Source organism: Apostichopus japonicus, chromosome 16, assembly GCF_037975245.1.
Source record: "Apostichopus japonicus isolate 1M-3 chromosome 16, ASM3797524v1, whole genome shotgun sequence".
Classification (NCBI taxonomy): domain Eukaryota; kingdom Metazoa; phylum Echinodermata; class Holothuroidea; order Aspidochirotida; family Stichopodidae; genus Apostichopus; species Apostichopus japonicus.
Window position 1 is genome coordinate 26,087,375 of NC_092576.1, and position 12,715 is coordinate 26,100,089.

At 37.3% G+C, this 12,715-nt stretch overlaps 1 protein-coding gene and 1 long non-coding RNA gene across 7 annotated transcripts in view; one reads left to right on the plus strand and one right to left on the minus strand.

The window, feature by feature from the left end:
* Window positions 1–4,128, minus strand: part of LOC139982457 (DNA-directed RNA polymerase III subunit RPC2-like) — a 159,996-nt gene extending 155,868 nt beyond the window's left edge. For 5 of the 6 annotated variants that reach the window (XR_011798185.1, XM_071995359.1, XM_071995354.1 and 2 more), the window contains exon 1: window positions 3,814–3,975. Coding sequence is in view for 5 of the 6 variants with exons in the window: in XM_071995359.1 (XP_071851460.1) it covers window positions 3,814–3,960 (147 nt within the window). In the remaining variant the exon portion in view is untranslated. Of the gene's footprint in view, window positions 1–3,813 lie in introns of all 6 variants that reach the window. The other variant, XM_071995356.1, reaches the window with a different exon arrangement.
* LOC139982469 (uncharacterized) overlaps window positions 106–12,715 on the plus strand; it is a 42,850-nt gene continuing 30,240 nt past the window's right edge. Inside the window, exons 1-3 of the long non-coding RNA XR_011798188.1 lie at window positions 106–3,401; window positions 4,655–4,914; window positions 7,660–7,814. This is a non-coding gene — a long non-coding RNA (uncharacterized lncRNA). The remainder of the gene's footprint in view (window positions 3,402–4,654; window positions 4,915–7,659; window positions 7,815–12,715) is intronic.

Sequence of the window (12,715 nt, forward strand, 5' to 3'; positions counted from 1 at the left end):
ATTATAAATAGTGTATGGAACGCCAGAACAGACTTTACGCAATTCTGGCTTCTCGGCCTTGGCTATGATCATGTGTACTATTATGTTCCCCTCCTATGTAATCGTAATACACACATGACGATGATAAACACAGTCCGTGTCGATGCAATGTGACAGGGTTGTGAATGGATCAGTCGGTTCGTTGTTTGGTTTTTCGTGGCGGAGTTCTTTCCTGGATGACTTTTCTTAACACGTTGACTATATGTTTCCGCCATTGGCTTAATCGCCATTGATAATCGTCAAAGTAGCATGATCTCTTAATCGTTGTATATACACTTTTTTTAAGGAAAAGTCGCCCAGGAGAGAATCTGGGCACGAAAACCAAACTACCAAACGACTGGTCCGCTCTCAACCCAGTCCCCTTTGCATCGGGAATGTGACTGTGTGATCATCGTCAGGTGTACATCAACATTCCATTCCCGTCGAAAGGGAACAGATACTACACATAATCTTAGCCAAAAGGCCGAGAAGCATGATCTCTTAATCCTTGTATATATGTATATTGGAGTAGGGTTCATAGTTTCCCGTCCACTGATCTGTACACTAACAGACAGACAGACAGATCAGTGGTCCCGTCAGGCGGGTGGAGTTTTAATATCTTTTTTTTTCGTTTATGGTGCCATGAAAGGCCAGTCAGTCAGCTAGTCAGTGATGGGAGCGCTTAGCTAGTGAGAAGTTCCATCCAGACTTAGAGACCACATTACTTTGTTTTTTAGTGTGTACGTCAATGGGCTTTTAATGGGCGTATGCTACCTTACATAACACGTCACTTAATTAAACTGTACTGATGGTGCGTCTGAATTTGCGGCTGAATTAAGGCTCACTTTACTGTGGTTTGTAAAAAGAGACAACTTATGCCAGTGTCAAACTTATCACACACCGCCGAAATTAACTTAACAGTACGACGCAAAGCTATTATACCGGGTGTATAATGCACGATGGGAGCTGTGACTGCAATATTTGTATATAAGTGTGCATACTCGAAATGTGCAACGAGACAATACGGTGTCTTGTAATGGCCATTAAATTAATTATCATAAGTCTGACAACAGGTGCATAGTTTTACATTTAGTAATAATAATAATAATTATCTCAATTTAAATAACTTGGCAATTTGAATTTTTTCCCCCTCAAACTAAATAACCTTCGTGGTGAAAAGAAAAATCACCGTTGGACGCTTTTCGAGGACAAACGTGCACCTAAGGGGAACGTGAAACATATACAGATCATAGACTAATACCCATACCATTTCAATTTTGTGAGAGCAAGGCGTCCATTCTGAATCTTTATTTAACATAACATGAATGTGAGGATGGATCATGTGCGTCGAAACGACCCCTTTCCCTAACTAAGACAAATAGAAGACTGGTGTAAAAATAGACATTTCTACGCAGATAAAAATTGAGCGAGTGAGTGCATGAATATGTTTGGTTATAATACCCTTGTAGTTTTCTATACCACCATGACAAATGAGGAGTCAAAACCACAACTAACGAAAAAAGACCTAAAGAATATCCGCATTCAAAAGTATCATCGGCATTACAAAAGTTGATACTCATATTAATATATGTTTGTAGCACTACTTTTCCTCAGACCCTCGTGTGAAGATTGAAATGATCCATGGCCAAACAAGGATATATGACGTCATCAAAAACCCCTTCCTCAAAACAATTTACGACTGATTTCAAAGTAAACATAATATTACACATAAATCGAATGTGCGGCTGAGTGTATCTGCATTTGGCCTCAAAGAAAATCCTTCGAATTAACATATGTTGTAGAACTACTCTTTGTCTATACTGTAGCGCGGAAAAATTATCAAATTGGCGTTCCATATAAATTACAAGCACCCTAACGCACACTAAATGTGTACATGCGTGCCTATGTAGGAACGTACGTTCACAGGCACTTGCTATATCTGCCAATTGAGCTGTCTGCATCATATGTTCTCTGTCTCCTTTCTGCAGGTAAGTTTACACGAATTATTAAATGTTAAACACCAAAACTTCAACCAGTTGTATTAAAACACCTCTAGTTTTAACTTGATTAAGTCTTGGTTGATGATGTTAAGGCAAACGATGGGATTGTACAAGATTAAAATGTTACCACTCGTGCAACGATGTCACAGAATATCACGTATAATATTGTATGTTATAGGTCAGCGAGTAGCACTTGTTTGTCGTTAAATGCGTAAACTAAGTTTGTATGTTGCAGGTATCGTGATCTGTGGTAATATAAACATTCAATAAGGCTTTGTAATTCACTTAGGGTAATAAGTGTATTAAATAAAATGTTGATCACGTAGAGGGATCGTTAGTAAATTTTTACTATTAAGCTAGGCTCACTTTTTTTTTTACTGTCTGGTGTAGGCACAGACCTATCGTGTAAAATGTCACAGCATGGGTATTGTTCTTAAGCGTACTTGAAGGGCGCCACCGGTTTTGTCGTATAATAAGGGAATTTCCCTGTATCAGTATTCCAGGATCAATGTTGCAGTATTAATTATGTTTTACACTGGAAATAAGTTAAATTACTGCCAGTTGATCAAATAAGAAAAGTTGTTTGCTATATCTGGCAATTCAGCTGTTTGCCTCATATGTTTCGGTCTCCTTTTTGCAGCCCTAAAGAGAACGCTTTCTAGTCACTTCGCCCAACAACCATTTTGCCCAACTGCCATTTCGCCCAACCAGCCTGGTCATTTCGCCCAGCCAGCATGGTCATTTCGCCCAACCATCATAGTCTTCGCCCAACCAGCATGGTCATTTCGCCCAACCGTGTTGGTCATTTCGCCCAACCTTATTTTTACTAATATTCAGTCAGAATAATATTACTTGTCTATTCCAGTAGTTCAATTTGATTTATTTTGGGTTAGGTTACTTCGTAATAGGTAAATGAAAAAGTGAGGTCCGCTCGATATCGATCGGAGTCTGAGCAGTTATTTCGGGTATAATGGGAGGATTACACTACTTTAGGCGTTTACGCATACAATGGGAGTTATATTATTATACAAACACAGGGGAATTGGTCTTCATAAAAACCTATCAAACCTAACCCCTAAAACACTGATCCATCCTACTGACTAACAATTCCCGAACGTTTCCTTATTAAATTGATGACCAGACTGGTTGGGCGAAATGACCAGGCTGGTTGGGCAAAATGACCAGGCTGGTTGGGCGAAATGGTAAGGTTGGGCGAAATGGCAGTTGGGCGAGGTGTCCTGCTTCCAAGAGAACCATCTCGGTAGCAGCCCTAATTCATGGGACCCAGGGGTAACAACGGGTAGCAACGGTCGGTCAGTCTAACTTGTTCCGGGAACTGGAGTAGCCAGCTAGGTGTACAATTGCAAGTACTCTTAATAACAGGTAGGCTACAACACTTCAAACAATTCAGTCTTTTATCCATGAAACCTATTTTCAAACTAACTCGGGTTATGTTCCATGACTTCGCTATCTGACCTAAATTAAGCCTGTAGGCTATTTTTAATTTCGTTTGGTGCAAATTTTTCAGCGCCGAAAAAAGGTAAAAACAAAGCAAATTGAATTCAAAGTTGTACTCTAATAATTTGAGCGAAAGTTGTTACAAGATGTCTGGAGTATACATTGATAAGGGGAAGTGAAGGTAGCGGACAAGTTATGAACTTCTGGCGAACTAAACTACCAAAGCCTCTGCAGACATTAGCCTTGTAAGTTGTAGGCTACTAATACTAGCCTGCTACTAGTACTACTATTGGTATATAACTTTAGACCTTCACAGGGATAGGGTAGGCATACTTACAACCAAAGCAGTTAGCTGATCATCGGAATTCAACGGCATAGGCACCTTGGTTTTCCATTTGAGGTACGGACCTTTCCTTTTTCGAACAGCACCATGTTCCATGTAATCTTTGGGATTCTGTTCCAACAATTTAGTAGAAGATGACATGTTAAAAATGGTCTATGTTGGGTGAAGTCAACCGACTTCCAAACGAAGAATTACTAAGTAGGCCTACGAGACTCTATCCAGGTACCGTACCTAGCCTGCACGGCCTGGATAAACTAGATACGGTTGCTAGCTGAAACTACGATTACTGCGTGCTAGCTACCGTACACATACACATACAGTGCAGCTATTCGCAACTTGTACGTATACTTACGTTTGAGTTGACAGTAAGTACAAAACATGTAATGAAAATTCTTACGTCACTTTTTCCTTGTCATTGTTATGTAATATTGCATGTATCTAAAACGGCAATATACGGTGCGGTAATATTTAGCCGCTCGACATCTTATTAGGGATTTCCTTTCAAAATAGCCAACAGTCTTTCACTTTAAACAATTAAAGGAAAATTTATCAAATTTATTATATACATTTTGTAAGCTCAAGATGTAAATTGGATATCAAGTTGCTGCGCAATAGTTGCGAGCTCGGGGTTTTTTTTTTTTAATAATAAAAACGAAGTGAAGGTAGCAGCAAAGAACCAAACTACAAAAAATATTAGGTCATTCCGGTTATGCCTTGATCAATTGCTAGTGCAAAGCTATACACCTAGTCTAGTAACACCTGTACGTCGGTTGGATAGTTCATATTGACAATACAATTACAAAGTTCAGCTATTTCAAGCAAATTTAAATTATAGATCTTTTAAGAAGATGGAGGAAATGGATGTCTTCGTTTCAAAGGAAGAAGTGAAGGAGATTGCCAGAAAACTAAAAGCGGAACACGAAGAGGGAGACTGGATCGTCGTATTTTATATAGAGGAAAGAGTGTTTGGAATTGTCCCTTCTTCTACCATTAGTTTGCCCATCTCTGGGCATCAAAATGTTTCAATTGAAACATACCATCAAGTTACAGCCAGATAAGGTAGCACCGACCTTAAGGTCCTCTACTTTTACAGAGGTAGGTATAGCCTTTATATAGTAAAAGTTTAGTAAAGGCTACGAAAATATTTCTTAAACAGGGGCCTAGGCTAGGCCATTGGGCACAACATTAATTTTTACGTTAGGCTAGGGTTTATCATGATACTTTTCAAACTCAAAAGCCCTAAAACAAAAGTTAGGCTTAGCAAATGTATAGATTGTTAGATTTGTTCCACAATCTCAGACATCATACTAGGATTGTCGGAATTAGTATGATAGTTATAAGTTTCCTAATGTTACTTGCTACATTTCTGTCCTTCTACTACTACTATTACTAGTACTAGCCTGGGGCAGGCGTAAAAAAGCGAAGATCTAACTAATTTAGCCTCCGCCTAGGCGGTACGTGGTGGTCTGCAAAATTTTTTTTAAGGGGGCCAATAATAAAAATTAATCATGTGCTTGGCGACTACGTTGCGTTAGATATTGTTCAAACCACCTACTGACCTAAGCCTACCCAAACAAAAAAACGGTGCTTTCCGCATACCAAATGTGTCAGCGGAAAACACCGTTTTTTTTTCAGCGGATATTATTTAGGAGGATCGAGCTGGATAGAATTTGGGTGGACCAGGATAAAATTTGGCTCCGAGACTGTAGACTCCGAGTCTAACTCTCATCTCAGAAGTCAGGAATTAGGCTAGGTACGGAATTTGGAATGATGATTTACATCATTTAGCCTAGTACAAGTAGCGAAAGTGGGGGGTAGGCTAGGCGTAATTACCCTATCGTAGTCGCTAAGAACCTAATTAAATTTGATTATGGGCCTCCTTTAAATTCGTTATGCCTCAGTGAAGTAGTAGTACTACAGTACTAGTAGTACTACTGACCTTGCCTACTAGTATAGTAAAGGCTTCATAATTGACACACCCCCGTAATTGATGCACCTTCAATTATTTCTAGCAACGATACAGCAGGCCACCTAAACTTTTTGCAGTCTAGCAGAAATACATATTTCATGAGCTTGAATCCATTTCAGCTATTTGCTGACCAAATTGTGTTTTTTAAGCTTTATAACACCCTCCACCAGTTTTGCACGTTTTTTGGGCATTTGGAAATCTTACAACCTAAAAATAACCAACATTACCTCAATATGATCACACTTGTTTCTGGGACTTGACCTGTCTGAGCTTAGAGGCTCGGAGCATAGCAAACAGCATAAAATTTACATTTGTTGCTACATTTGTTGACTTTTTGAGTGCCTTCAACTCCATTCAGCCGCACATATTAATAAACTGTTAGCTATGGGTGTATATTGCAGGTTACTGTTGTGGATCTTAAACTATTTAAGAGACGGATCCCAGTTTGTTAAATTAAATGGCAGTTGCTCTGATGTTCGATCCGTTAGTACTGGTGCCCCTCAGGGATGCTGTCTATCTCCTGTCCTTTTCTGCTTATACACTAACGATTGCAGAAGTAAACACGATGTCTGTTCTATTATTAAATATGCTGATGATACCGTGATAACTGATTACCTGCACAACGATGTTGTTGCTCCGTAATAGAAGGAAATCGAAGATTTTGTTACTTGGTGCAACCAAAACTACCTAAAATTGAATGGCAAAAATACTAAGGAGATAGTATTTGACTTCAGAAAACAGCCATATGATATGATCATGCTCAATTCAGGGTTAATGATGAGATTGTCGAAAAGGTGCACCGCTATAAATATCTAGGGTACTTTCATTGACTGTAAACTTAACTTCAAAGACCAGGTTGATGCAATTAGATTAAAAGCTTGCCAACGATTGTACTTTTTACGTAAACTGAAATATTTTAATGTCGACAACACTATTCTTGTACTTTTTACCAGTCAGTGATACAAAGCGTGCTGACTTTTGTAGTATTATTTGTCTTTTTCGGGCTGCTTACAAAGGATTCTTCGTTTAAATTAGAAAAGGTTGTAAGGGCTGCCAGCCGTACTATTGGTAGGGATATTTGTTTGAAAACTGTCTATGAACTCTACATTGATATGGTGCACCAGGAAACCCATGGTATATTAAAAGACCATACACATCCACTTTTCCAGAACGATATATTCTGCCGTTCAGGCAGCAGACTTCGCATGCCACTGTCTAAGCATAACAGATTCAGGTTTTCGTTCGTACCCAATTCTGTTTCTCTTTTCAACCTGAGGGTTGTTAGATAGGTTATATGTATATGTATATATTTTTCTCACATGTATGGATATTGTTGCTGTTGATATTCTACCTTTTCAACTTCTCTGTGCTTTGTTTATACTAATATTTAACTGTATTCTGTATGTAACTTTAAAACTTTGATTTTTATGTGTTTTGCTGCAGGGCGACAAATTTCCATATCTTATGGACGAAATAAATCTCTATTATCTATCTATCTATCTATCTATCTATCTATCTATCTATCTATAAAGTCAATGGATGTATACTAAGGCCACTACAGTTAGCTTATCGAAGAATGTGTCAATTTAGGGGTATGAAAGAACATGACACGGCAGACATTTTGTGGTCAAATTCTGCTCACTTGTACGGTGCACAAGAACAGAATCTTAAATATTTTGAGATCATTACATTTCTAAGAAGTACACATATGAAATACACATACAGTTGAGTGATTTGGATTTTTCCTTCATAGACATAGTTGATCAAATCCTTAAGTGCGTCAATTATGAGCCCAGCAAGCTGCTAGTAGTAGTACTGCTACTAGCACTAGTAATTCTACTTTTATACTTCTTCATTTGTTTTTGCCTTAGGCACAAGTGACAATAAGATGGAGATTCCGCAAAGGAGCTCGACAAAACAAGGAGAACAAACATGAGGCATCCAACAAACAAAACACAAACCAAAAGGGGCAGAAAGAAAAAACAATTTGCAGAGTATGAAGTATGCCTAAAAGAAGGTCAAAACGGTAAGAAAGTTATCCTTCAAATTCTAATCAAACTAACTCGGGGAGGGGGGATTGGAACTTTTGTTTAGAAGAAAAAAGGATCAGGAGGGACAATCAAGTCCTTATAAAGCCTGTATGCCGAAGAAGAAGAAAAAACCGAAGACACAAAAAGTCAAACCCTATTACAATGCTTAAAGTACTTGGCCAAGGCATTCACACTACTTGCAAGAACAACTTTCTCAGGCAAGCCATTCCATTCGTTCACAACCCTATTTGAAAAAAGATACGCCGAATATTAATCCTACTTTGTAACATCTGGAGTTTAAGACTATCACCTCTGGTACAACTACTTTTAGCAAACCTGAAAAAGTATATAGTACAGTAAGCGCTAGCGTCTCTAACCTATATATATAATAAAAAAAATAAACTTAAAAATACTATTTTTAACCACGACCCACGAGAACAATTACATTTGTGCATTGTCCATAACTTTACTTGAATAAGTCACTATAATATATTATCAGTGACAGTACTACTGCTAATAGTATTAGTACTAAGCTAGTAGTTATTCTAGTACTAAGCTAGTATTAATACTAAGCTAGTAGTTATTCTAGTACTAAGCTAGTATTAGTACTAAGCTAGTAGTTATTCTAGTACTAGTAAGTAGTATATAGCCTAGGCCTAGTAAATACTGATTCGGCCTATGCTACATTGCTACAGTACACTAAAGTACTAATAGGCTACTAACTAATGCTAGACAGTAGTAGTACGTATAGTATTAGGCTAGGTAGTAGTATAGTCACCAGTCGAAGCAAATGTGTCCAAATGTTCGTTCCCGGGAATGCATGTGTTGCTCTTATATCCTGAAGCACAGCTTACAAGTCATAATCACAGACCTTGTCATTAAGTTTGTCATTCCATTCGAAAATAATCCAAAATGTCCTTTGTTATTCCTTAAGTTTGACTTATGAGATGACTGCAATCATGTGAAGAGACGTTATAAATATAAAACATGTGTCACGATGTGCGTGCATTGCGAAAGCGCGCGTAAAATTTAACACCATGCGAGTTCGTCATTGAATAAAAGTGTAACGTAGAGCGCGCATTTAACTATGTTGCATGGTAATGAAGTTGATGTTGTTTACGTGAATAGTTGTGTTTATATCTAGACATCAGCAGCTTTGTTGATATATCGGAATGAAGTCGGATTGATGCAAATGAACATAATTGTTACCAATTAGGTTTATTCATAGTGCTAGTAGTAGCTATATGATCGTAATTGGTAATCTTGCAATCTAATTACATGTTTCAGGATTAATGATGGCTAAATATGATTTACCTGCGAGCAATAAATAAAGGGGGGGGGGGGTAAGTTGTATGTGCAGTTGTAAGCCTTTATCTTTCTATTTTCGTTTTGGCCGGGCCGGTGAAATACAACAAAAGCCTGTGTAGTTTCAAGCAACTCGAACCCTTTTCTTTGCATCCCCTGCTGCTTGCTGGTTAATGTTTTAAATTGACATTTTGGTATTCGGATGCTTGTCTAGACACAAAAGAAGATGTGAATCTGTTCAAACAATAATAACCTATCCGCCCTAAAAGTTTCGTAGAAACTTGTGTAGTACTTTTCAGAACTGTTTAACCAATCGTTACTTAATTAGAACGTTTAATCTAAAAAAATTACGATCGTTTACCGATTAATCTCGATTAATGTCAAACCACCAATCCATCAACTGAAACAGAAAACACAGGTTTGACGTAGGCCAGGTGCCCTTTCTTTTACCAATTTTTCCCGTGTGGATCAGATCACGCACCACCGCAAAAAAATATTGTATCGATAAAAAATGATCAGAACTTAAAACCTGCAATCCATCGCCACAGCAACGGTGAACGTAAAGTACTACATTCCCTCTTGAAGATATAGCACATACTTTCCAAGCAACTGCAAACAAGGCTACGAAAAGTGCGATTTTTTCCCCCCAAACATATTGTAATATTGTGACGAGCCCGCTTCCTCCGATAGTAAAACTATATCGGGACTCGCGATAGAAAGGTACTGGGGTTATCTTGATGCCGTATTTATGCTTCTTCAGGAGATGTCTCGAACGGGCGAAAACAATGAGTTCACAGAAAAACAATTTGACGAGATAGGATTTGATTAATGATTCGGTATAATTTCTTCTCTGTCGATTCTCTTTACAAATAAAACTAAATTACAATGATTTGACTTGACTCCGTCAATTAAACAATTAGGAGGAGTGATGAACTTTCGGCGGAGTGATAAATTTGCTGACCAAGTCATAAATTTGCTGACAGAGTGAAGAAACTTTCGGCCTCCTTTTACTTTTATACCTTACTTCTACAAAAATCCCTCTGCGCATAATCAGTAGGCAGCCAATAAACTGATCATCCTGTATTAACTTAACGATATAAAAATAATTGTGCTGGCACTGATCTGCCCTGATTGGTTGGGAGTTTGGAAGTCCATCCCCTTTCTATGGAAACTTCCATACCACGTGAGAGAACCTTCTCGAATGTTCCACAGACATAATGGAATCTATTTTGGGAAAAGGCCCTGTACCAAGATTCAATAAGATAGTTAAAAACTTCTCGTGGGAAAACTGAATCCATGACCTAGATAAATACATAAGAGGCCTGTAAGGTGTCTCGATGGAGTTTTTCGGTAACATCAAAGAGATGGTATTACTATTTCATAACATCCCCCTCAATCTTTTAAAATTTTTGGATACTCCAAAATTTTAACATCATACTGCTTTAACTTATCATTATCTCAAGAAAGTAGAGTACTGTAAGCATATCCATTAATATTCATTGACTTCCATAAATGGTCTACATATATCTCAAAGGTTAACATCTAGGTTACGAATTATTAAAATGATCATATGGTATATACATTGACACTATCTCCATAAAATTTGTGTACCTCTTCAATATTGATGACATCATATGATGTAATCTAAAAAAAAAAATATCATTCAGATATCTCAAAGTTACATGACACAGCAAAATATGCAGTATCTCTTACAAAATACATTTATGCATTTCATACATCAATAATACATTCATATCAAAAGTGAAATCATGCCGTGAATTGGGGAGAGATCAGAGAATACTAGACTTAGTTATCTTTTAACTGAACAGAACACCTTAGCGTTCCATAAAAAAATTCGTACACTAAAAAAAAGAACCTTAAAATATTACCAACTCATATACAAAACCTCCTCTTTAATGAAGTCATAGTTTCAAAACTGCTTTGACACATTGTGAATCCTATACATTCACTTCAAGAAAATCAAGAAAATGTGACTCGATAGCATGGTGACCCTAGGTATGCACTCCGAATTGATAGTCTAGTAAAGTACCAAAGTACTAGATATTCGATACCATAAAAGAGACCCCATAGACTATGACATCAACAAATCTTTCTTCAAATCTACATAATACTTAACACCTTGTCTTTTCAACTTCATGTTGAAATTTACTTTTGCATGAATAATTGAGGAAAAGAAAATATATACATAACTTCCTCAAAAGATCTATACTTTCATTTGCTTCAATAACTGTTGCTGTAAGCAAAAGTTGCACATCACCAATGCTGTCTCTAAATAGCCTTCAATATAACATAAATAATGCAATGTAAATATCCTTAAAAATATTTCTCAATATATGAAAACCCATGTTGCTAATATTCCGGATATGTTCTAATTGCCGGGTAAACGTTTGAACGAATTCATAAGGAGAAATAAGGTATACTCATTACACATTTGTTATAAAAGATGAAACTAGGTCACTTGGTGGCGTTTTTAACAATAAAGCTTATATTGTTACACCATACAGTACAATGACTTCCACTTAATAGGTATGCAGGTAATTGCCATAATGCATTCCAGTCATACAATTGTGGGTAAAACACCTGTTCATCTGAACTTCAAGCAATATGCAGTTATACTGTACATACTAACCATATAATGTTTGCAACATCCTGCCTGGATTGCCTGTAATGTTCAATCCCTTTTCATGGAGAAAATTTATTATTTCCCCTGTGTTGGAATATTTTCCTACATTCCACCAAAAATCATGACTCTTAAAGCCTTTTGGAAAACATGGTGTCTGATAGGTGACCAGAACCTGCAATTCACCCAATTTGTATCGAGCACGTTGGACTTTCATGTCTCCTTGTGGAGCATTTGCAAAAACTTTCTTTTGCCTTAATATGCTATCTTTCATGGAAGGATATGGAATTGCTAATCCTTCATTATGTGCTCTATTCTCTAGAAAGGATGCAACATTCATAGGCTTAGTGCTCATAAGACACATGACATGATCTGAAGTTACCCCTGGCAAAATGTTACCAAACTCATCATGAAACTCAATATGTGCATCTTGCATGACATTAACATTTTCTGCATTAGAAGTGTTACTACTCAAAACATTTCTCATTCGTGCAACCTTTTCACTTGATGAACCCTTTGTTTTCAAGACATTTCGCAATTTCTGAATGTTGGTGATATTCTTAGTCTCAGAAGATGCTCTTACAAAACATGGTTTAAGCCTGTTATAATTGAATACATCACTAAGAATTTCTCCTTTGAGAGTGGCCAACAAATAATGAGTCCTATCTAAAACTTGATGGATCACTAGTGGTCCACACCATTCTGCAGCAATTTTGCGAGAGTTTGCAGTCAAGGAGGAAGACGTTGGCTTATACAGATACACTAATTGACCCGTTGAATAAATTGCACCTTTGTCCAGTTTTGCACTTATCTTAACATTTTGAGCATCTTGTTGCTTCTTTTGTAAGACTAACATTACCCTTGACAAATGATCAAATCGTTTCTTTAACAATGCAGCATATTCTCCATGAGATTGTGATAATCCTGCCATCGGATTGAATGATAAATTTG